Below are 26,837 nucleotides of genomic sequence, written 5' to 3' on the forward strand. Positions count from 1 at the left end.
TATATATTTTCGCGAAATATATCTAAGTTTTCCTGGTTAATTGGCTTATTCGCTAATAAATAAAATAATGAAATAAATAAAATTTTATCTCGCCGTATTCAAAGAAACGTTTCCGTGAGATAAATACTTATATTTCACAAATAAATTTTTAAGTTTTTCTTTTTCAGTGCAACAACCGAGCCGACGCGACATTGTGTTCATACATTACGTAACAAGGTGCGTTGCGACGTCGAATAAACAGACGCGAGAATTGCAATGTTTCTTTACTTAAAAATATACCTTTATTAAATGTTTTATTTTAATCATTCATATGACAATCCATTGTATAATATAGTAATATATTCAATTAGGCGGTTTCTTAACGTCTAATCTAACATAGTAATAATAATAATTACCTGCATATGGTAATCATTATCAACCTAAGGAGCGTGTAACTTTACGTTCTCGGCGTCTATCGCGACGCGCATATTTACCTGCCGAACTCAGAATCGTGCGATCGATAATTATATCATTGTTACCTGAATCATCGAATCATTGAAAGCAACACATCAAACTAAATATAACTGTGACCAAACCGAACGTATGTCCCAATTAGCAAAAATGTGTAGCGGCCGGACACCTTTTGGCTATACAATATCGTAAAGAACAGTTCTATCTTATTTTAACAGATACTTCCCTCGAAAGAGCGCGTCGACGTTCGCCTCCCAGGAGTCCTTAGAATTACATATACATTGCGTTCACACGAGCAACCTTGTGCGATGATCCTTCGAGGATTGAAATGCACACGTTACATCGGTTTATCGCGTTCCGATCACCGGCGCTTCGTAGATAGAAACAGTCGCTGTGACGATACAAGTATCGCGAAGTATCGTTCGATTCGATTGGCCGGTCACGTCGACGGGCGTTGCGCTCCCGTTGCGACGAATCGCGAAGTGCACCACGCTTGCTTGTATACTTAGTTTCGATACGGTTTGAACACTTTCCTCTCGCAGCTCGGAGAGCAGCCGATGGTCCGATGAGAGGACTTGATTTCGAGAAATTCTCGGCGTTTCAAGCTGCATCAAGAGAGAGAGGGAGAAGCGTTCAAACCGTTCGGAGACCAAGTGTGTATACGATCTCGCAGAAGGTTGGAAATAAGATAATGATTCGAGATGTATTTCTTCACAGGGGGGAGGGTAGAGGGAGAAAACATAACGTAACGTGGTAGAAAAGGAGAAAAGTAAAGATACGAGCGTTGTGTAAAACAACAGGAAAGAAATGTCTCGGAAAGAAGATACCCAACAAACACCGAGTGATAATAATATCAAACTCTTACTTGATATTTGCTGGGTAACGTCGTTAATCTGGCTACAAGTCGATATAGTACGCAAACATCACGTAGCGAGGATACTCTGACCGATGGTCACGCTTGCCTATTAATTAGTCGTGTCGTTATACAATACAGATTTTGTATCCTGCTTTCGTAATCTGCTTTGCATCCACGGACCCCTCTTTCCTTCTCCGCAACGCAAAATGTTTCTCTTTCGCACAAATAAATTATGTCAAGCTAATAATCGATATTTACGAGAACTAACTTAGCGCATTATACGTGAAAAATAGGAACTAAGCGAATAAAGAGATGATCGTACACTTCGCTCGGCAATACCATCGGTGTACAAGAGAAAAAACGGAAAATTTCTTAATACTTTCTTATAGTTAATCACGGTTAATTTATCTCGCAAATCAAGAAAGATTTTTGCCTGCGCCTATTGTGTGTGTGTGTGTGTGCACGCGCGCGCGCGCGCGTGTGTGTATGTGAAACCCGCTAGATAATCAAGTGACGCGACATGTCGGCTTGTCGACGTGTCGACAGTCCCGGAAGACGAGCTCGGTCGAACCGCCTCAGCCCTTCTGTCTCTCTCTCTATTTATCTACCTCAATCGCAGAAGAAACGCCTTGGAGTCTGCACAAACGGAATAAATGAAATCCGTGGTCCTCGTCGTCGCTTGTCATCGAATACGAAATATAAGAAGCGTTTTTTTTTGTTTCTCTTACGTTCTACCTGAGAGACGCACACCCTACGACGCGCACCGCCCTACTGATCCTTCGTGCAATTGTACTTCACCACGGCCTCGTCCCTCTCCTCCTGCGTCTGGTCCTTGTCGCCCCAGCCCCACAGCTCGTGGCTGCCGTCGCCCGTTCTCTCCACTCGCTTCATCACCATGTCCTCGGAGACGCTCTTCATGTCATATACCCAGCCGATCTTCGCGCAAAAGTCGATAAACATGGTGGTGAAGTTGAGCCTGTAGCCGAACTCGGACGCCCTGTAGTCCCACGGGAATACGTGGTGATAATTGTGCCAGCCTTCGCCGAAGGTCATCAATGCGACGCCTTTGTTCTCCGACGGATTGATGTATCTACACCGGACGAGGCAGAAGAGACATTTTAAACGGATGCCGCCATGTCGCCCTCCGAGGATAAAAAACGCGCGAGACGCCCCTCAGTCAGCGACGAGGAAGCGAGACTAGGTGCTTCAAATAAAGTGAACGGCACGTAGAACAGTGTAAGCAGTAAAACCCGAACGATAAGCGGCCAGTCGTACTCGAGAATTTAGGACTCACGTCGAGATTCCATAATTCATTGGAGTTAAATAGTCCAATATCGATTATATTGGTATTCACTGGGCGAATGTTGGCCGATGTAAACTCAGTCAGACAACCAAATTCGCATATGTTGCGCGATATCTGTGATAAATTTTGCCGACAACCTGCTAACCGGGATGTAACAGGATTTTCTAGCAGAACGTGATTAACTATTATCTTGTTCATATTAATCTGTTATCACGTTCTGCCAGTAGATCCTGCTATATTTCTGCTGGCAAGCGGCAAAATTTATGACAGATACTGTATAGAATCTGCTTCTGTAAATTTGACTGTACGGCTGACTTTATATTCGGCAATATTTGCCCGATGAAGTCCAATAATATTGGACCAACGTGTCACCGATGAATCGTGCTATCAAGGTAGATATGTTCAATCGATTTTGCTTAGTGCTTAAGTTTTACTCCTCGTACTCTTTCTGTGCGCTATGAAGGTCCTGAGAAGAACGAGCAAACAAAATCCACCCGAGTGTAATCGATCAGACAAGCTCAAGTGACGAGCGCTCTTCGCACGATCTAATTCTAGCCCTACTAACTTGTCGTAAGGTTTGTTGCCGAACATATGAGCTGCCGAGTTCACCAGCCACGTCATGTTTAGCGTGAAGGTGTAGCGGAGGATGGTCGGTACGAAGTAAGCGTTCGACCAGGTCTCGTCCCAAAAGAATACCGGAATTACGGTCGGCATGATGAAACATAACAGAGGCATCAGAAAGGTGTAATACCTGAAAAAAAGAAATCCTTTCTACGGATTCTACTCGTTCAATCATGCGATCTTTCTCTCTCTCTCTCTCTCTCTCTCTCTCTCGACCAATACCATGAGAGTTCTAGATATTAATGGAAAAGCGACATTGAACAGAATCGGTTTGACTGGCTGATTCGAATACATACAACCGAAGCGCAATTTTTTCTTAGTTATCTTTGCTTAGACTACGACCGAGAGCACATGATGTACCGATAAATTACACTATTTCCTCAGTTATATCATTAAGTGTCCATGTATTCTTAAGTATCACTATAGAAAAAAGAGAGACCGACTTTCGGCCGAATCAATGTCGCTTCTGTGTTTATACCTAAAAGTCTGTGCGACACGTACTTTTTCTGGAAAGCCAAAATAGGATCGCTCTCGAGGTCACTCAAGTCAATTCCTTTGCCCTTCTCCTTGACATCCGGATGCTTCCTGCAGAGGAGCCAGCCTACGTGCGAGAAGAAGAAACCCCTCTTGGCGTTATGCGGATCGGCATCGGTCTCGCTAAACTTGTGGTGAACCCTGTGGTCTCTGGCCCAGTCGATCGCGGCGTCCTGTGTTGTTCACAAAGTTGTCCTTTTTTCACATCGGTATACTCCAAATTTCTTCGAGTGAAATGTCACACTTGACAAGTTGAGAGCGATCACCGAGTCGCTCGAATTCGCACGACTTTTCGCTCGTATTCGGAGTGAATTCTCCACTCTCAATCGTCGAGTGAAAATTTTCGTTCAAAATTGAACAGCAAATTTGTACGAAATGTTATTAAATGTAATGCGAAGAAATTATTTGTCGAAAGCGGGTCCTTTCTGGACCATCGAGAAGAGATGCTCAAACCGTTTTGAAACCAAGCATACTCCGCTGTTAGGCCGAATCTATAATAGCCTTTAACTTTTTCACACTGCAAGCAATAAAATATAACATCATACACAAATGTGAAAATTATTGACCATTTTATCTTGTAGATGCAGCTGTGTAAAATTCATAACTTATAGTAACACTCAAAATAATTTATATACGCACATTAAAACACTTGCTCACCTACTACTATTATTTGTGCATCTCTATCAGATCAACTGATGCATAAATATAACATTAATATAAGAGAAATAAAAAGAATAATACTTTCGTATTTGTAATATTGTATATGTATATTTATCTCAACTTCATTTAAAATTAACATTTATTATTTAGGTAATGAGATAAATATATATAAAACGTAATTTTGCTCGACAAATGCTAAATCTATAAATGGCTCCCTCCCGATAAGCGACTGCAAATATGACACTGAGCTTTACGACTCCCTTAAATAAGGTTTCCTGATCATGTGAATGACATTTTTTTCTCTTGAGCATCTTCCTCGCATTAGACTGACCGGATTCCGAATGCAACGGAGGCAAAAACGCCGAGAGAATGTTCGCCCGCGCGCGCGATAGCGATGATCGATACAACCGGGAGAACAATACCCGCCGCCATCCACGCTCTCGCGTTCACGGAGGGGAGGACGTTTCCTCCCGACAACACGGACGCCGATCACGCTATTTTTCCATTTTCCGCGCGTGACGTTCAGCATCGGCGCGATTTCACCACGCGCCTCGTCAACCGAGGGAATAATTTCGCCTCGGCTTGTAAGAAAAATCGACCAATCGGTCACGACATCAGGAAAATTAGTATCAAAAGAAGACCATAAAAAAACATTATATAAATATGTTATATGTTATATGTCGTATATTGCGTAATATGTTATATGTCATATGTTGTATAAGAGGAAAATGCGTAGTTGACTTGTAAATTAAAAATCGCTATATTTTTATAGTATAAAAATGTTACAGTATAAATATGTAGAATATACGTTATTTCTTTACGAATCGAATATTAATATCCACATATCATGAAAAATGTAATAAGGTAAGCAGACGTAACAAAATAAACATAAGCAGGACGTTTTATAAAGCAAGCCTACTGCCGATACTTGGGCGTAACCATTTTTCAGGGAATTTTTCCAAAATTTTTCAAAGATCTTCCCAAAAATTCAATTCGCACTTTATCGTAACTAGAAAATTGTCTTCTCTTATTTATTCGTGTAATGGACGGCTTGATGAACCTTACACACGATTGTTTCTTACCGCATAAAAAAAATAGGGCCGGCAAATTGTCGTGTCCATTTTTGTTGTTCTTGTTAAATTCTTATCAAAGACTGAAAGCGTCCAGACGATTGGTGAACTTTTATCTCACTACTCCAGCTGATTGAGATTGGAGCCTTCGACGAGAGAGGAGGCGGCTCTTAGTGTTTCAATAGCGGCGCGTAGACGCGAATCAGTCGTTCGTTCTTCTCACGATTACGTCGAAACCCGAAACCCGATAATCGCAATACACACGCACTAGCGAGATGCATCGGATGACTTACCTGGAAAGCTATGGTGTTCATGATCATGAGGAACAACTGGAGCGGCCACTTGGCCTTGTAAGATCTGTGCGCCCATAGTCTGTGAGCACCGGCTGTAATTCCTAAGGCGGTGCTCTGATACAACAGGATCGCTGTAATTGAGAAAAAGCGCGATATTACGTACGATTTAGGCTGTTGTGACTTCTGCACGGCTATCAGTCTCTATTGATTCGCCATCCCCGAGTGATTCACTCTCGGGAGACGGTAAATAGTGTTGAAAATGGAGGAACGCGGCGAAAATAAGAAAAGATAATAAAATCCCTTATTTTCAGTTCTTCTTCTCGATGCATCTGCTAGGAAATTTAAATTGATCCGTTTTAGCAATATTTCGATGAAATTCTATTGTATCACGGAGATAATATATAATAAAACAAGATATAATAATATTATGACAGAAGTAAAATAAATAATAAAATTAATATAGATACAAAATAGATAAATATAGATAAATAGATACAATATGTAGAATGCGTATATAATCCTCGAAATGATTCTTCCGATTCTCCTTCGAGAAAGTTTTCCACGATGAAAATCACTTTCACCATCGTACCGTTCGCGCACCCAGTTTCATTTTCAAAAAATATTCTCTAAGTCGGCACCGTTCTATATAAATATAATGTGAAAGTTAAATTTAAAGGACTCTCATATTTCTACCGTATAATTATACAACAATTTGCCGCAATGCAGAACTAGCACGTATTAGCATTCATTTATTTGCTCCGTGTGCTTCTCTGCCGGGAACCGGCGGAGCTTACCGGCAAAAATTACCGGAAAAGCTGCGTAATTTAAAGACCTTAGCCAACTTTTCAAAATTAATTTATATCTGCTAATTTATATCTGCGTCCACAATCGGTGGGGAAAATAAAAGCTAGCTGAAAATGTGCGGTGAATTTTTTACAATATCTCGTAATTACATAAACATCTGTACATACATACATCTTTCATCTCTTTTATGTAACATTTCAATGCTTAATAATACGATTCGTTAACTCGTTTCAAAATATCTCCCTAGGCGCTGATGCAATAGTAGGTATATATATATTAATTTATATTATTTGTACGCTCTCTCTCTCTCTCTCTCTCTATGAAAATTAAGATATTAAAAATAATTTGCAAAAAACGGAGCTGACATATCCAGCTGCTGAGAAGCTCGAAATAATGCCTGGCTGTGCTACATCGGGTTCTATATATCGCGGAGTCGTGAACGAGTTGTATGCACGGGCATCGACCACGACCACAGCAACATAGCATGAACTCGTGGTTAAGGTACCGCGCTTCCGGTCAGAGACTCTACGTTCTAATCACCGAAACGGAACTGATACCACGGAAGAAGCCTGTTTCGCGTCGACTTCCACACATCGTGGACTGCTAATGGAAAACTATCGCGTAAAAACGAGAGTGGGATTACTCGGTCGCGAGCGGAGAATCGCGACAGACCCTCGTCGGGTCTCATGATCTTATAAGAAAACAACGGGAGTGTCTTCTTTCTGATTTTGAAAACAGAGGATATGTTTTCGTATACAAGCCGAAATTCATTCAGAGAGTGAAACATCTCTTTGAGAAAGATCATTTCTTCCGTTTCGGAGTGAATATCACCGAAAATATAAAAGATAGAACATTTTTTTTCAAATAAAGATCGATTACTCTGACTACTACTCTGACCGACTGCTCTGACATTAAAATAGCTGTGTAAGATGTTCAAGATACAAAAAATGTTTACAAGAAAAGCTGTTTACAAGATTGGTGTGACGCAATTCGTTAAGAACACAATTTAATCTTAAAATGCCACACTGGATGTGACATATCCAGCCGTTTATCTCCAAGGTGTTTCTATAGTCTTGAAGGTTAGCTAACCTGATTTGTCCATTAAGAGCCGTTGAGGTTAACCTTACCTGTGGTGCAAAGAGTGATGCCAGTCATATAAAGACTTGGCAGAATAATAAACGTTCCAAAAGTGTTGCGGTATCGCATACCCCAGTTGGCGTTAACGTAACTTTTTCGATATTGTGGTCAACGTAAGTAATAATAAATCTCTGCTTTTCACTTATTTTGACAGTATTTTTATACATATTATTTGTTATATAAGTGAATATATCTAATTTTATTAACAAGATTACAAAACACGCGTTGGGAGTGTGTAAAAAATTATGACATTTAAAAAAAATCTAAAAACACCACTGTAGAGTATTCTTGAAACCATTCGATTTTTAACATTTTTTCCTATTTTTTCATAATTTCGACAATATCCGTCTCGAACGGAGAAAAAACGATTTTTTCGAAGGGCTGTCTCATCCCCTAAAAGTGAACTATTTTGAATACGTATAAAAAAATACATGTCCCCTATATTGATCAATATTTTAATATATATGCTAGGCATATCGAATTGGAAGGGGAAAACTGTTTCTTTGTTAGCCGAATATTTCTTTGTTAATCTGATTGACATCTCGCTAATTGTACGCGCTAAGAGCCTCGCGTCAGCACAAAACCGAACAGAACGACGAAGATCGACCTGAGAGAGAGAGAGAGAGAGAGAGAGAGAGAGAGAGAGAAAGCATCGTCGTTGTAGCCAGATCGTCTCGACATGGTGCTCGTACAATAACGAATGCAAAAAAGAGTGAATGAAACTGAGTGATGACACATATAAATGTATCAAGTAACATGTAAATATGAAATTACATATTTACATTCGCCAACGGATCGAGATTTCGATTTCTTACTTTTTCACATTCTTCCATATTTCCTTGTACTTTTAATTTTCGTTTCTTATTGTATGCTGCGCTTATTGTGTGTGAACGCTTCAGTTCTTTTCCGCACGTAATTTCATCGTACAAAAAGAGTTTTTACGTAAAAAAGATTCTGCAATCCCGCGTAGTTAATATTAATGTAAATATTGCGGAAAATCCGACCACGTATTTATAAACCTCTAATTATTCTATTAATTTCTTCGTTAATATATTATGCAAATGTTTTATATAATCTCGCTTCGAGCGCACCGTCACCGACTTTTCCGTATAAATTCAAGATTCTTTCGGAATTATTCGGTTACCTGGCTAACTGATTAATTTCGACTAATTTCAGATATTACAAGTGATCTCTGATTTTTCTGACAATAACAAACGTTGTGTATTACACACTCGTAACTATTGTCCTGGTTACTATCCGTGTTAAAAAAGCCGGACTACACTGACTGACTATACATTCTCTCTTCTTGGCACTACCAGCCCTCTGTTGGGGGCTTGGGCCTACTTCTCTCTCTCTCTTTACATATGCATGTAGTGCGCACACAGATTGTACACATGCATATGGGGGACCTACAAGTTTACGCCGGTTCCGAACGGCAGTTAGAGATAAGTTTTCGTGGCATGGGAATACTCTTGGTGGTTTGCTAGACCACCGAAAAAGGAGAGCGACGAAGCGCATGATAAAATTTTTTTGGATCTGCCGGGGATTGAACCCGGGACTCCCCTGGCATGATATACTAGTGCGCTGCCTGCCATGCCACGCTCGCGCTGACTATACTGATAACACTAATTTTGAGTGCGTACGTGCACTGTAAAGAGCGCTACCGTTCAAGAAAGATCTAAATTTGAAAACACTAAATTTCTTCGATGGGAAAGAACTATTATATGATTCCGGTGAAACGTTCCTTTAAATTTAGAATCATTTTACACTTACGTTCGGTAATTCATGTGCAAATTGTGATATTAATCTATTTAAATATTTACTACAGGCTGTTAAAATATATTTATAAATTCATGAAAATATTACTTGACTTGAGAGGCTGAGAAACAGGTAATTACGTTTACCCGGTTCTAATACTTTTTTCCCGTGTAATTCCCCGTTTTCTCGACGTTACTCGTAATCGTGTGACGCCAGCCACTCACCGAAAAAGACGGTCGCCCATTTGGCCGATGTGAATGCGAGGTACAGTCCGTAGAGGCTCGCGATGTGTAGATACGAGAAAGCCAAGACGTTCCTCCAGACGATGCGTCTGACATATTTGGGCTTCTCCTTCGATACGTCGATCAGTTGCGGCTCGGCCAGGGTCTCGCCCTCGAAAAGCACTCCTGTCGGTGTGAGAGATGTATTCGGTGCCATTTCTGCTTAGAGAGCCTGCCGACAGAAAAGGCGAATCATTCTCATCAGTCTGTGGTATCTACGAGGCGGCACCTCGACGAGTCGCTTTCGGACACCTTTCCCGACTCGTTACTGTTAATTGTCATTTATTCACTTCCGCGCAACCACTCGACTCGTCAGCTTATTCATGCATTCATCGGTTATGCATACCTTAACGAGTGACCACTTATCGTTGATTGAAGAAAGATTTTACGCATTACGTTATTTCACATTGTTTTGCTGTATTTTATTTTTAAGAGAAATTTTTGTTGATTTAACAATACACTAATACTGGCAAGAAATGGTTTTGTTTGTTTATAAGTACAAGACAAAAATGACTTCGTAGCGGGAGCAAATAATTTGAAAATTTAATTCGCTGCTTTAACACGTTCATTGCCAATCACGCGATATCGCGTGACGCGAGTTCTCACCAAACGGCCGATCACGCGTTATCGCGTAATAGATATTTAGAATACATAAATCCTATATACATAATAATAAAAGCATATAAATAATACATTAACTTATTTTGGGCACAATAAGAACTAAATAAAAAAATTTTAAAAATTAAAAAAAATTTGACCAGCTTGGCAATGAACGTGTTAATAAACACTTTTGTATTGGCTTGGTAATAAATTATATGTATGACATGTGGAATCGAATTGGAAACATTACGTTGATATTTATAACTTTATATTTGTGACATCACATTATTATATATTAGGGAAGATAATTCTTCCTCTTCCGTCTCTCTCGTCACGAAATTCAGTACTATTAGCCGAAATTTGTCGAGAGGGAAATCCGAAGTAGAATAAAAATCTAGAATAGAGCCACCCGCGACGAGGCCGCCGCCGATGCGGGGGTGATAATCGTATTCGCATGTGGATCAGCACAGCCGATGCTGCTGAAACGCGGCTCGTGTCGCGATGTAATTAACGTAATTGTCGACGCTCTCTCGCGTCTCCGAGAGGAACGCACGGCGACGGTGACGCGGAAGCGATCGATAAAAAGAAAAATCAATAGCGACGGACGCGAGAGAGTCCGCTGAAGGGTAGCGACGGGGTGTCCGGAGATTCCTCTCTATTCGGAATCACGGGAGTCCACCATTTCGTATTGCTGCCGGCGTTAGAGATATATATATATATATATCGCGACTTGCAAATTCTTCGTAACTGCACTAACTTGCACTGTCTGCGCATGAAACGAAATAGATACGTACAGTAGGGAAAAAGTGCTAGGTTCCAATAAATAATTACACTCCGATACATTTTAGCGAATTTTTACTTGGATCAAATAACGTTTGCTTTGTGACCCAAGTAAGATATTACTTGACCCAAATGAAGCTTATTTAATCCGAGAAAAAATTTGCCAAGGAGTATCGGAATAATGATTTGAATCTAGCACTTTTTTCTGCGTACTCGATACTTGGAAGAGAGAATAGGAAATTTCCACTCTAATTACGAATAATCCGTTAACTCGGTTATGTCAACTGAATTTCATTGCTGTCGCAATGAATGTACGATTAGCATACCGGAAGCGAGGGCGGCTCGCTATCACTGGACGCCCGGTGTAACTTCGTAGCGCGACCTGAAAATCGGCCACCTGGGCGGAGAGAAGGAACTACCTGTGTCTGGCTACGCGGGATTACGTCAATGGTGCAGCCGCGCGCACACACACATCGTACCGATTCGCCCGTCCGCTAATTAATTGATCAGCAGGCGGCGCCCGGGGTGGAAGAACGAGTAATCTGAACGTCGCACTCTGAGGAAATAACACCTGTAAGACTTTCACCAACGTGACATAGCGCGACGTAGCCGCATCAGCGGTAGCTAAGAGAGACGTAAACTAGAGAGAGAAAGAGAGAGAGAGAGAGAGAAAGACTGCGCGCAGCGAAGATTCGCGTCCGCCGGTTTACCTTGTAGTCCCACCTCGATTTGTTTAACGGTTTCCGCGTTGCCGGGGAAAAGAATTCGTATCCGCTATCCTAACAGGAAGAGATAGGACACAGCTGGTGTCATCTACGTGAATCTACGAAGAATCGGCAATAACGGTAACGGCAATACGGTCACGCCGAAAATATGAGACGCTTCGACAGCTAATCAATCAATTCGAGTGGTTTCGGGCGAACTTGAAATTGGACGTTCTCTCAGGAGACAATAGCCATTGTGGCGGTTTCCGGATCGCGGACAGGGTTACTGACACTGACGTGCACCAAGGGACACACATGCACACACGCGGCTGCAGTTGTGACCTCGTCGTCGTGGTCGCTTAGTTCGAAAAGCGACGTCGCGATTCCGTCGACAGTCACGTCTGCGGTGCCTCTACCTGAGCTGAGGATCCGCCTATATCCCGCGAACGTCGAGAGAAGCCGCAGGATTCGAAGGGTCTGCTGGAGAGACTGCCTATCGACTGCCGGTTGGATCCTCCAGTCGGACGTCCAGGCGCGCAGACTCGCGCGACGCCGGGACGCCGACACGGTTCGTTGCCGTCGTCGACGGCGTCTGTCCGCGGGGCCGCCTGCGCGACGACTTTCGGACGGGCGATCAGCTGATCCTCGGCTCCGGAACGGGCGATCCCCGTTCACCGGAAAAGTGAACTTCCCGTCGAGGGTCACACGCAGATATCTCGGGTCTCGTTTCGCACCGAGACGTTACTTCAAGTTCGCTCGTTAATATTTTCCAAATTCGGGGAATTCGATCCGTTAAAGAGGAACATTGCTGTCCGGAATTACTTCGATCGATAAGAGAGAAAGATCGATGTAAAAGAAATTAATAATGACAAAAATTTCATCCAAATTAGTATTTCCTTATTAGTTCTTCGTAACGGAGAGTAACGGTTGTTGAGGAGGCAAATTGCTATCCGGAATGATTTCGATTGACGGAAGAAAAATCAGTACCAAAAATAGGCACTGCCGAATATTTGTTTTCTAAGTTTGTGTCTACTTGTTATGTCGGAATCGCACGCGAAGTGGACTTTGAATCTCCCGTCGAATGATCGGCTGATCGGACAGAAGGTCATTAAGAAGTAAAATTGCTACTCGAGATTATTTCGTGTCAAAAAAGTCGTCAAAAATCGAATTTCTCGTGTTTTTATCGTTTCTCGTGCGCGAGGTGAACTTTGAACGGTCAGTCGAGTGATCGGCTGATCTTTCGAACAGCGAACCCGAATATGGAGAGGACAGAATGTTTATCTCAAGCTAATTGACAATTTAAGCCGTGAGTATTTCCTTATTATCGAAATCTCGTAGGGAGTGAACTTCGGACGATCGGCTGATCTGATCCTCTCGAATGGAAGATCAGGTTATCGAGGGGGAAGAGGGATTGTTAGTCCGCGCTGAAATAATTGTCGACATCGGTACTTCCTTGCTATCTCGGAATCGCACGTGACGCGAACTTTGGATGGTCAGGCGAGCGATCGCTGACCTTGCGAATGGCGAATTCAGCCGTCGGGAGGACAGGACTTTTATCGTAAGCTATTCAGCGCCGAAAAACGTCAGCTGTGCGTATCTCCTTATTATAGACATCTCATACACCGAGAAAAAGATTTCTTCAAATTTAATGAATTTTATCGCATCCAAAGAAATTTCATCATCGGCGTGCTGCAGAGAAACTAATGTTCCGATTAATAAGATTGTTAGACTTTTCAACGAATACGTATCTTTGTCTCGAGTAAAAAAATTGGTTTGGAACGAAAGACAATTTTCTCATAAAGAAATTATCTGCTTCATTTTACGTGTATTTATTGTAACCAAATAATATTTTATTTTATAATATTTTATTTATTAAATTATTTATCGGTTAAAAGATATTATCTCAAAATAACAGCGTTCCTTCTCTCAAATAATAGAGTTTTCTTGAATGAGACAATGAGATTTTTACTCAAACAAGTGATATTTCGTACACGTTGTTTCTGTGAAACAAATTTTAATCAAATAAGTGGAAATATACTAAATCTAAAGAAATCTTTCTCTCTGTGCAGGAACATCGGACCGTCACACAATCCATCTAACGTGATGTCTCCTGAGTCATCCGAGTTATCGTACGAGTATGCACAGCTCGAAGACCAATGAACCGGCTAGACTGATTGAAAGAATGACTAATTTATGCTAAGGTTGAGGACGCGACCTCAAGTATTCAGCTGTCTCGAGCGAACTCGGTCAATGCTAAGGTCGCGTGACGCCGAGATCGATTCTTACCGCAGCTCGGCCTGAGATTGTTCATTCTGACACACGCGACATCACGCGATTCCCTGCTGACCGAAAAATTCTCTTATCGTCCGCAGTATCGTTGCGGATGCATGAATATCGCACACGTACGCTCTTATCTGTTGAGTGCGCTGACGATCGTTAAAATCGTGGACTCGGCCCGATCGAACTTCGCTGCGCTCGATTTCGTCGCAATGCCGAGCAAACGGAATCAAAGCAACGTAACGATCTTCCGTTTAGCTATTACTGTACGAATACCAATTCTTTGGATCTGGAACATTTGAAATTTAGCATTATACCAACCGGAAACCTCATTAGACTTCTTAAAAGCCTAATAAGTCTTAATATTAATAATTATGTCTGCGTGACAAGTGTTGATATTATCAATTTTAGCTATTAATTAAGTTAATTCATTATTACAAAGTTATGTATGAAATTACGACTACGAGAGATCAAAGGTAGATATTTAAGTTCATCCTGTATAATCGATGGAATTTTTCCACAGTTTCTCATCGGGTAACATGAATTGTTTAACACATCACGCGTTGCGCAAGGTTATGTTAATGCACGCGCGCACTCGCAATCAAGCTTAATTTGTTAACACATTGCGTACGGGTGACGAGAAATCTCGGTTTCAGTAAGCCGAACGTTGCCGCCGGGCGACGAGATATCTCGTTTTCAGGTTCCTTCGACTTAATCGATGACTTAAGGGATTAAAAATAGATTTTCTTGTTACGTTACCAGGGTAACGAAGTTTCGCGCATTCTCGAAACAAATGGTTAGCGAATAAATGTGTATATAATTGTCGTATTGAGCGAGTAGAGTGTCGTACGCAATGTGTTAACAGACAGAGTTCACGAAAGCGAAAAGGCGCGTGTTGAAATTACCTTCGTTAGAATTACAATTAATAATCTTCCTTAAACAATGCGGCGCGAATCGGGAGATATATTAATGAGTAATTAACGTCAAATTGTTAAGCATCGTTTATATTTATCTGCGACGGGCATGTAATTACCCTTATCATTCCTGATAACGAGTGAAAACAAGTGTGCGACCTCTTCTCGACATCTCACGCCGGTATTATCTCGATGCCGTCTAACTCGCATCACGATGAGAGAAATTATAGTCCGCATGCCCGGATATAGAATTACCGTGGTTTATATTGACGATATTAATTCACAGACGGTGTCGAGCTATTCCCGCGGCGGTGTGCGTCTCCCGCGTTCGTAGGCAACGTGTCCCAACGATTGAACTTCACGTGCGTTTTCGAGATTGGTCGCCACGTCGGGTCCAACAACGTGGTTATTGCACATGTTTACATAGCACGAATATGTGACATTACAGTTCAAAGTCGAGAGATTAATTGCGTGACACGATGAGAGATGCGCGTCTTATTCGCTCTCTCTTCGATTTTCTCGCTTTCTAAAACCTATTTATATATTTATATACGTTGACGTATCATCGAGTAGAGATCTATTTTTGCGTAATAGCTGATTCCGTTTCTCGCGGTACAAACTTCGAATATTATTCTTATCGCGCGTACACTCAGCGAGCACGTGCGCCGCATGTCACAGGTGTACGTCGCATGTGTACATTTATATTATCGTTACGGAGACCTTGTTAGTAAAGAATAAGACCTCCTCTAACAGAACTCTGTACAGATTTTCATATCCGGTGGATTATTGTAATTTATTGCATTTGCGATCGAGCAGCCGCGCAACAGTTTGAAGTTCAACCGCAGAACGTGAAAAAGTTACCTTCTTTTTGCCGGTATTCATAACCAGATTTTATATTTGAGTCCAAAGTTTATCTTCAAATGCTTTGTAACCTTCGCAATGAAAAATGAGCCGTACAGCATGTGAAGATGAACTCAAGGTTCTAAACATAAGATCTTGATGAATACCGTCCTTTGTTTCGTCATATAGTGTCTTCTGTTTTTTTTTTTTCATATTTAACACGTTGCCGTTCGCAAATTCTTCAATAGAAAATGTTATGTTAATATGCGAGAAAAAGTGCCAATGAAATTGTTATTGCCGTTTTCATCCTTTTTTCTCTTTCCTACCTTTGCTCTCCAACGTTCCTTTGTTATTGTCTCCTTTTCAAAATCAATATTCCCCTCGGATCGCAAACAAAAAAAACATACATAGTCATATCTTTTCCTCGGGAAAAACCGCTATTAAAAACGTTTCGCTAGCGCGTGAAGATTACTTTGAATCATCGCGCGTATCTTTCCGCCAAATTCAAAGTTCATACTTTCTGTGCAGAAGGAAGCCCCCGAACTCGACAGGACGGTCCACAGTCGAAATGTTCCAATTCACCGGCTCCCGACGACGATTCGAAAGAAATTGCGATCGGAATAATCCAAATCGGAGCTCCCATTTCCGACTGAAATTTCGAACTCGCAAACTCACCTGATAATTTCGACCACCACGAAAGATCGAGAGTGTCCGGTCTCTGTGAAACGTGATAGGTGAGAACTTGAACGAGATGCGCTTCGCACTTTCGAGATCTACGGTAGAACGGATTCCCCTACCAACTGACCGTCACTTTCGTATCATCAGTCTTGTTCGTTTCTCTCCCTCTCTCTCTCTCTCTCTTTCCTCCCCTCTTTCCTTCTTTCCTTTTTTCCCTCTAACATCCGGACTGTCTGTGATCGCAGGTGGAACGTCTCGGTGACGATCGAAACCGCCGGAATCCCAGGCGTGATGTGGTACGAGAACGGCCGATAGTAGCACTGAACCTCAGCTGAGACGATGTGGGCCAATGGGATCGCGTGGCACGACTCGCGCCACTTATAGCCGACGAATGGTGACGGTCGGGACGCAACACGCGTTCTCTTCGCTCTTCAACAACACATGCTATCGACCGGCGGCGCGCGTTCGCGCCGACTGGCCTACCAGGACGACGACTACTTTACTTTGTGCTCGTACAATACGGTGTCGTATGCCAGACTGTCATATACATGTATATGTACCTAGCTCGGCCTTGCCCGCCGTGTCCGTTTCTTGCCGGTTTTCCGTTGAACCGGCTCGGTAGAAGGGACGAGAGCCACCGAACCTGCGAGAACCGGCGACCCGATGATATCCGCCGCTCAAATCACGCGGACGCGCCTCTCCGATTCCCTTGCATCATACGATGCGCTGCATCGTACGATGGCATCACGCAACGTTTATTACTGTGTAACGCGCGTATGTGTCACGTGCCACGTCGCGTACACGTACATACCCCTCTCGCATTGGTTTCCTCCGTCTCGTCCTCCTTCCAGCCTTCATCGCGGCTTTTCTTTTGTACGAACACATACACATAATCGCCACGCCGGTGAATACGAACTAGCATTGGTCGACCGGGCTCGTATGACCGCGTGTTAGCACCGGAGATGCGCACGCATACACGTGCATACATAGGCACGTGCACGTGCACACCACGCATGCGTGCGATACGTGTAAAGTGCGTGCACGATGTGCACCGAAAAAAAAAGCGCCACCGTCGAGTAATAATTCGATTCGAGCAAAATATGGTTATTCCAACGCTTCTCGATATTTACTATGGAAGTAGAGATATAATTGACCGTGTATATGATGTTTCCTTCGCATGTAAGTAGACAAAAGCGTTTTCTGAAACGAAAACTGTGTTTTCTTCAATTGCAAAACTAGTGGAATTATAACACCATAGGTAGAAAGAACGGGACGGAAAGAAATAAATAAACGTAATAAGTAACATAATGAATATTATACTGAAATATTCACGAAAAGGTGGGGGAAAATTTATAAGATTTCGGCTGGAGATGACCACAAGAAACGGCCGAAACATTCCGGTTTTAACGATCAGTTAACAAGTTATTTCCTTGTAGAATTTATGGTAAATATATGTGCAAACCACGTTTGCAAACTACACTTGCAAATTAGACTATTATTGCACTTTTGTATTGCGTCATTTTAAATTCACGAAATCGTAACTTCAACACAGCAGTCCAAATCTATGAATAGATATGATAAGTTTGTGATGTAACAAAAGAGATAGTCAAAATTACAATTTCACAAAAAAGCATGCAATGATCGTATTGCATGATCGTAAATCGTGCGTGTTACGAGATCTCTCCGTGACACGGACGTGATTCAAGATCTATCATGCATTAATGTGCGACTTTGTGCGGCCGGCCGGCTTGCACGCGTTACGCGGGTGTTGCGTATAGCAAGCAATATATATCGTATGACTCAAGAAGTCGCGGCACATCGTCTGATTTCGCATTTCTTCGTATATCCATACAATACCCGCGACAAAGGACATGACAATCTCAGGCTTGGGAACAGTTAAACCGAAACATAGTGAGGAAGGTATCATTTTAGAAAAAAATATGAAAATAGCGAGTTAGCTTTAAAAGAAGTAAGCGAAAAATGAGTGTTTTTCAAGTAATTGGTGTGTAAAAATTAAATTGTTTATCTATTATAGCACTCCTTGGAGGAATTGATTAAACACTAATCTTATAGTGAGAGAGTCAATGAAGAGTAAAATTTGAATTTTAGAACAAAGCGTCTTGAACGAAGATCTTGAAAGAAGATTTTAAAAGAAAAGACGTTTTTGAATACACGAGATATTGAGAAAGTAGAAGGAAGGAGAATTCGCAACGTCATATTCAGAACTTGACTGAACCGAATGACAACATTTTAAAAATATTCATAAATATATAGATTTATAAGTATTATTTTGTAAATATAAATCTATCTCAAACAAGAAAGACGAGTTACCCTCCTCATGCCTGAGCGTCTATTGACTGTCTGTTGACTCTCTCTTGACCTGACCGTGATCATGACAGTGTGAATGTAAACATGAAAAAAACATTGAATTTAGCAGAAGTAATTTTTGACCGGATCGTAACGCGATCTGATCGCAACCTGACCGACAATATGTGAGTCGAGTATTAATAAAAATTATATTCCATCGGACTATGATCTGATCGTGACCTGACCGATAATATAAATTAAGTCGCATTACTCAATTCTTCCGTCAATGTTTGTACACGCTCATCAATATTCCAGAAAGGTAAACGAGAGACTATAAGCGACGATACATGCGAATTCTGGATTGATGACAATATACGTTGACGACAACGGAACCGGGTCACTATTAATATACATCCATTACATCGTGTCGTAGCCTATTAAAGACAATAGAATATATGCTTATTAACAAGTTTACACCACACGGTTAACGTGAACGTATATGTCAAATTCGCGCATAAGCATGAAACGATTATACAAGGAATCAGTTTTTGTCATGACGCAAGCGACGACGAAAGATTTTACGGCTCGTGGTTGCTCATCAGAATTGCTTTGTCGATATTCCACGTGTTGAAATGTCGCGTACACCTGGTAACGGGATTCTTTCTTTGAGGAGGTTGTAAGATAAGTTTAATAAGGATTCGATAAAACTTACTCTGCGTATGACAAACACACAGAGGAATATATAAGACGCATGTTCGTTGGTATTTTTCGGAAAATGAATTTCAGCGCGCATAAATGGACACCTGTGATCCGCGCGAGCGCTGCAGGGTGAAACGTTCGTTAAATAAATATCGAGGCAACGTCGGGGCGATTGAACGTGGCCAACGATTATCCGGACAATTAGCTCCCCAACCTGACAATTGGCCGCTCTCACTCTCCATGGAGACCGTACAACAGGAAACGCTTATTTGCGGTCAACGGAGAGACGATGGGATATCATTTTACGTACTTCGCGGATTGAAGACGGGGGAAAGGCGGCATTTTGCAAAGAGAGACGAGAGCAGTTATCGAATACACGCGAAGACATCGAGCCGCTGGATGGCGTAATCGATCGGTTAGAAAAATATTCCGACGTTATTAGTCCGGATTCCTCTTCCATTTGAATTATCGAACAAGATACTAGAGATACGTGATTTTTTTTTTAATATTCACGTCATATCAATACGATTTCGACATCGTCGACATCGTATGACGCGCGTCGGAACTTGAAAAATCACTTAACGATTGAGTTAAATTCAGCAAACGTATCGTGCAAAACGCATCAACAGAACAGATTTTATTGTTATATTTGCTATCAGAAATATACAATAGCGAGTTATTGATCCCTCGAGAAAGGTCAGCGTCATTATTGAATAATATCACTGTGTGTTGGCAATACATTTTTGACAAAAACAGTCTTGAGTTTATCTTCAGATGCTGTACGACTCGTTTCTTTGTTTCACGAAATATCTGAAGATAAACTTGAGACGATCTTGGGAATAAGATCCGACTGTAAATACTAAGTGTTTGCAGAATTATTTATCTCAGAAATATAAAATATTTGATCTGTGTTTGTTAACTTTGCTTTCTTGTTTGTTTTTATGTTCCTCGTTAGGAACTTAATTGATGCGGACTTGACGGCTTCCAGCAGAACGTCCGGCAGAGTGTCGAGAGAACGATCGCGACGGAAGCGATCCCGAAGAACTCGCAAATTGCAGACCGACCGAATAAAGTTCACGATTTCGCACGTCGCAGTTATCCCTCCCACATTCTTGACTTGATTCGCACACCATATCGCCTTCGTCCGCCTTCTAGATTCGCGCGAATCGCTAATTCCCAGCATGCAGCGCACGCCAGGTGGATAGCTGACAAAACAAACGCGCGCATAATAACGGTACATCTCGGCAGCGGTAAGCAGCTTAATTTCCGCGGCAAAGTTATCCGTAAATATTTTTCCTGGTGCCTCCTTCTTGCTTATACACACATAACGAGTCTTTGTTTTACGGTTACGTCCGAGCGAATTTTTTTCTACCCTCGAGTACCGTTAGATACTTGGCATTCCGTGACGGGAAAAAACAATTCTAGACAAAAGCTCGGTTGTAAAAACAGAAAGATCCTCCAGAAAAATAGGAAGTTCCCATTCAGTCGATTGCTTTTAGTTACTCTAGTTTGAATGATGCAATGGCATGGAAATATACGCAAAAATATTGAAACAAGTCGGTCATATCGGCTACCAAGAACTGTTCATCTTTCAGCGTACGCGGTTGTAACGCTTGGTCTTTCCTAGCGAGAGACACGAATCTTCTTTAGTTTTTGTTGATTTGTTGCACAACGAAGAAATTAAGGGAAATACACGCACGTTCTTTTATTTTCTATTTTCTATTTTCACTTAGGAGAGACAATTTTTCAACTTTCTAAACTACTACGCGGAAAAAGCAATTTTCGTAATGTAACTAGATTTTTTATTAGGTCTGTTCGTTTTCGCTGCACCGCTGAACTAATGCAATAAGTTGAAATGAAAAAACATATACTTGTCTCGCTTCAACTTATTGCACTAGTTCAGCGGTGCAGCGAAAACGAACAGACCTATTGTCTGAAGAACAAATGAAAACTCGGTCGTGGGAATAGAAATATTTCAGAGGATTTTATCTATCTCACTCAGTTGCCCTCAGTTATCTCAGTTATCTCAAGCTACGTCAAACTGAATATGGGTGGAAAATACATTATTTTCCATTAAAAATTCCGAGATTTCCTCGGCGATGTGACACTCGGTTAATAAGGATAACCGATATATCTCTCCTTTTTCAGCATACACAATAATACTAGATTCACTCTCTTCTCTTTCTTTTGTGCAGAAATAATGTATAGAAATAATGTGCAGAAATAATGTGTAATATTGTAAATATAATATCTTCTACAATATATCTGGTCTCCCTGTCTTTATCTTTACATTTTTCGTTATTATCTCTTTGGAAAGAATCGATCTTTGTAAAAAAACCGATTCTTTCCAAATTAGAATAAGATAATTATTTTAATTTTATACAAGTATCACTGTTAGAAGAATCTCCTTAGGAATTTATTGCTTGTTACATAGCATAACGTCCAAACGGTGCATAAAAATAAATACGAACAGCAAGATCAAGAGAACGTACAAAAGAGAATACAACAAAAAATTAATGATAAGAAAAAAAAAGAATCAAGTTAAGACCTTCGACTGAGAGTTTTTCCTGCACTCGATTACGCGGATAATCCTCTAAAATCTGATCGAAGCTCCAGATCGAATTCGCAGGAAGAATTCCAAAGCAGAAGCGTGTTGTCTATTTGCTTTGTATCTCCCAATTATAAATTCTCAGGGAAAACGTTTGTTAGATCGCGTGAATAATAATTCATGTTATACATAGCGTATAACGCTACGAACTTACTGTACGATTTTCTAATTCTGTTCAGTGTCACAAAAAAAGCAGTTCCAAAAAAATCACGTGATATCGGACATCAAAACGAGCACAATATCGCTCTACTTGCACTGAAAAAAAAATTTCTTCAAGTTTAATCAATTATATTGTAGCCAAACAAATTTCATCATTGGCACGCTCCAAAGAAACTAATTTTCCGATTAATAAGTACAATTGTTAGACTTTCCAACAAATATATATTTTTATCTTAAATAAAAAATTTGTTTGAAACGAAAGATAATTTTCTTATAAAGAAAAAAATTCGTTTGAAACGAAAGATAATTTTCTTATAAAGAAATTATTTGTTTCATTTTACATATATTTATTGTAACCAAATAATATTTTATTCGGTTAAAAGATACATTATTTCAAATATTAGCGTTCTTTCTGTTAAATAATAGAGTTTTCTTGAACGGGACATAAAGTAAAATTTTTACCCAAACAAATAATATTTCGTATAAGTATATGTTGTTTCTATGGTACAAATTTCAGTCAAATAAATAGAAATACCAAAAATACCAGAGAAATCTTTCTCTCTATGTACCGTTCGTGCGTTCTGTCGGTGCGAAGGAAACACTACATGTCGCCCTACATACGAGTTCAATCGGTGCGAACGAGGACTCGAAAATCCCGAAAGTGTCTCGCGAGTTGCAACATACTCCTTACGAAATAACAGCCGATCGATACTCCTAATGGCTGGGCTCGCGGAATCAATTGGCATTTAAATTTTTCTTTGCTTCGTAACCTCGACATTGCGGGCGCGCGCACTTTACATGATTAAAGATTGAGAAACCGGTGATGGACTGGCGACCGCTAGTGATTTGGAGGATTACGTTAGATTTACCTCTCTGTCTGCTGCTCTTCAACGGCCGAATTTGCTCCTGACGCCGGGGGTGAACTGATTGTTTCTCCCGCCGACACGACGACGACGACTGCTGCTGCGAGGACGACGACAACAGTACGAGCTCGATGCCGAGCTAATGCGTGCACAGAGTTTCTCGTTGTCGGTGGTTTACCTCAGCGACGATTTGCGGATGTATCGAGGACGTAGGGACGATCTGACAGCGATGGACGACTGAATGACCGGCATCGCGCAGCCCGAGTTAAATATTATCGGCCTGCCGCGGAGCGTGGCGTGACGCCGGCAACGCTGCCGGTGGCGCCAGCAAGTGGCCGCACGATGAATCAGCCGGCGCGCTGACACGTGACCGCTCGCTACGACACGTGATATCGCTCTCGTGTAATCTTGAAAGCGCGCGCTTCTTGCAAGATACTCCGATGAATGTTCGCACAGCGTTTATTAATATTTTTGTCAAATAATAACCGACCGGCGAATCCTATTTTCAATCGATTTGTTTGTACGCACTCGTTTACGCGAGGTATTATATTATATGAGTGCATAGTGAATATCTCATTTAAAGTATCTGATTTGATTGGATCTCTCGTAAATTGCGTTCTTACGGCATGACGTGCGCGTCATCATATTCATGAAATGGCTGCATATATATATATAAATCACTTCTGTGTTTTTTACTCTTCGCATTGTAAAGTCCACATTGCCGCCATTTCATGAATATTTGTATATATATATATATATATATATATATATATATATATATATATATATATGCGTCGCAAAATATATATATAATATCCATAAACCACAAAATTCATAATGGAAAACTTTTGTGTGAATTGATCTAATGTAGCGATAATTGTTATTGTTGTATTCTTTTTTTATTTACATTAATAAGGTCCTTTCTTAATAATTATGATATTCGTGAAAGAAGATAAATAATTGATTTTTGTATATTTATTCTAAGATGTCCGGTATCGAAGTATCAAATTGTTTCGGACGGGCAGAAGAAATAAATCAGTAAGTATTCCGTAACTTTTACTATTCCAATATGAATAAACATTATCCAATATCTGTATTTTCGACCAAATTATCAAAGTTTTCGATCATGCTCAAGTCACGTTTCGTTCTTTGGTCACTCGTGCTTGCGTTATTTGCATTGTCACGCGATTACGCGCGACACGTTACGTCTAAGATATAATCACATAAAATAATGCAAGGATGACGAATAAGCGACTTTGTACCTGCTTCAAGGAATACTATCGACCAGCTATGAAGTTAACGTAAAATAATCGCGAATCTTACAAATTCGATGAAATACTGTTAATACATTATGTAAATAAAAAATATGATGATATGAAATATATGAAATATATGAAAAATATGAAATAATTATCCAGCCAAAATATAGCCATGACCGAAATCCGAGTGGCAAAATTCGTTATTATTGTTGCGTAACCTTCCTAATCTATGATCTGAGATGGCAAATATAAATTTATTCATATCAATATATGCACAGTTATAAAAAGGTTGCAACACACTTTTTTCATAAATTTCGAATATACAAAATAATTTTAAATATACAAAAGGTTCTTGTCAATAATTCGATTTTTCGATTATATATATATATAACTAAAAAGTATTTATTCGGTATTTATTAGATATTCGGTGAATGCTAATAATACATAAATTCTTTTATTTAAATAGAATAAACAATTGTTTTTTTATCAAAGCTGTAGTTTTAAGAAAAAAAATACATATATGTATATATGTATATATGTATATACATACATATGTATGTACAAAAATACATATATATACTGGCAACATTTCAGCCAAAGTCATTCAATGTTTTATCATTGTTATTGTTGTTATTGTTGTTATTCCTACATGTCGAAAATTCAACTTTGATCGTGCGAGATACGTTGATGTGAGAAAAATTCAAATTAAGATCAGATGTTTTTTATCGGTGTAAAACTGCGAGATTTGATCGCATCAATATTATTCATAAATCAGCTTCGCAATCATCGCGGAAATGACATTCGATTCCATCATCCAACAAAGAACACGCGTTCGCTGAACGATTCCTGCCGTCAAAGTTCACTTTTCGTTATCGCGCATGTGTATTTTCATGCATGTGAACAACAATGCCTGTTCTGAAAGTCTTAGTTACTTTTTTGATGCATAAGCATTAATGATACCTTTTTAATGCATAAGCATTAATGATTATGTTAATGAAAATTTAATAGATTCGACTTTACGTGACATTCATTGCAATTAAAAACGTCTCCTAACGAATCTTAATAATGTAACGGTATAATCAAATTGATCGTCATGAGTTAGTTTTATTCGAATATTGCATTCGGTAGTATCTTTGCTTCGGCCAAATGGATTAACGTTTTAAATAATATTGATTTAAATCTTTCTGTGTGTACGACTTGCTAACTAGGACTGCGACTTGAATCCCGATCATATTCGTTGTTCGGATATCCGAATATTCGGATATAATATATGACTATGAATAAAAATTCGTCCTACAGATATTATTCGGATACTTCGTGCCATCAATAGTGTGGACAATGCTATTCATATTATTTAAATATCCGGATAATATTCGGATATCCGGATACACTCACTAGTATATAAGTAGTGTTAAACTCTGCAACAACCTTACCGATTTTAATAGCTTGAAGAGTGCTGTGAAAACCGGGAATGCGAGCTTCTCCACCAGCGAGCTCGCTGCTGCTACTAACGCATATATAGTATGCATCCGTATAATCGTGAAGCAGAGTATGATGTAGATAAATCAAGAAACCACAATATCGACGAATCTTCTCTATGGATAATAGAATCTTTTCTATGATAGCACGGGAAAGAAGTCATTACTATTATCTTTAGAGAAGATTCGTCGATATTATAGTTTCATACTTGGTTACATACATAATACACGTGGTTAATAGCAGCACTGAGCTTCTTGTATATATATATATATTTTTTTTTTATTGTATATATATAAAATTTGTGTATATACAGTGGAGGACATATACTTACGTACAGTTAGGGAAATTAAGTTTTATTCGTTATGTACTTATACATGAAACAGTTAAGCAAAAGTCCATTACGTTTTCTACAAGTTTATAGTATATATTATAAGATAGCAAAACAATGTTTATCGATTTACAATAATTAAAAAGTTTCTTGTGTTTGTTTGCTCAAGTGTCATATTTTCGGAGGACACGTACTTACGTACACTGTGATATTACACAGATAGGTCAAAATTTCTGCAATGTAAATAATACTTATCAGTATTTACCGAGTAATGTAGATAGAGAGACGTGTTGTGATAGTGTTGACAGCTGTGATAAGTAAAAGAAAGAATATAACGCTAGAACAACGTCGGCAAATACAGCAGCTTTGCAAAAATAGAAAGTCTTATCGGAAGATTTCTACAGAGCTAAGGATATCTGTTATGGCTTGTTATCAAGCTATACAACATATTAAACGTCATGGAACGCCAGATAATGTTCCTCGCCGAATCATGGACAGATTTACGTACTTGAACATCGTAGAAAATGTATTGCTTCCATTTGCTGAAGAATATATGCCGAAAGAATGGATCTATC

The 26,837-nt window shown here is 40.1% G+C and overlaps 1 protein-coding gene across 7 annotated transcripts; it reads right to left on the reverse strand.

Annotated features, from left to right (window-relative positions):
• Positions 1-198: 198 nt before the first annotated feature.
• LOC106743078 (acyl-CoA Delta(11) desaturase) lies at positions 199-25,909 on the reverse strand. Of its 7 annotated transcripts, none has more exons than XM_014616602.1 (7): positions 16,558-17,018; positions 9,711-9,939; positions 5,788-5,918; positions 3,732-3,937; positions 3,175-3,360; positions 2,035-2,396; positions 199-1,942 (listed from the first exon to the last, which is right to left on the reverse strand). In XM_014616602.1, exons 2-6 carry the CDS (start codon positions 9,922-9,924, stop codon positions 2,075-2,077), a joined length of 1,059 nt encoding a protein of 352 aa, XP_014472088.1. In that variant the 5' UTR covers positions 9,925-9,939; positions 16,558-17,018; the 3' UTR covers positions 199-1,942; positions 2,035-2,074. The 7 variants fall into 7 exon arrangements, with proteins under 7 accessions (XP_014472088.1, XP_014472083.1, XP_014472087.1 ...); XM_014616597.1 differs by adding an exon at positions 14,258-14,417 and having other exon boundaries at positions 226-2,396; positions 16,558-17,017; XM_014616598.1 differs by having other exon boundaries at positions 227-2,396; positions 16,558-16,600; positions 16,688-17,017.
• Positions 25,910-26,837: the final 928 nt, after the last annotated feature.

The sequence above is a fragment of the Dinoponera quadriceps genome, unplaced genomic scaffold (genome assembly GCF_001313825.1).
Source record: "Dinoponera quadriceps isolate SergipeBrazil2010 unplaced genomic scaffold, ASM131382v1 scaffold823, whole genome shotgun sequence".
In the NCBI taxonomy this organism is placed as follows: Eukaryota; Metazoa; Arthropoda; class Insecta; order Hymenoptera; family Formicidae; genus Dinoponera; species Dinoponera quadriceps.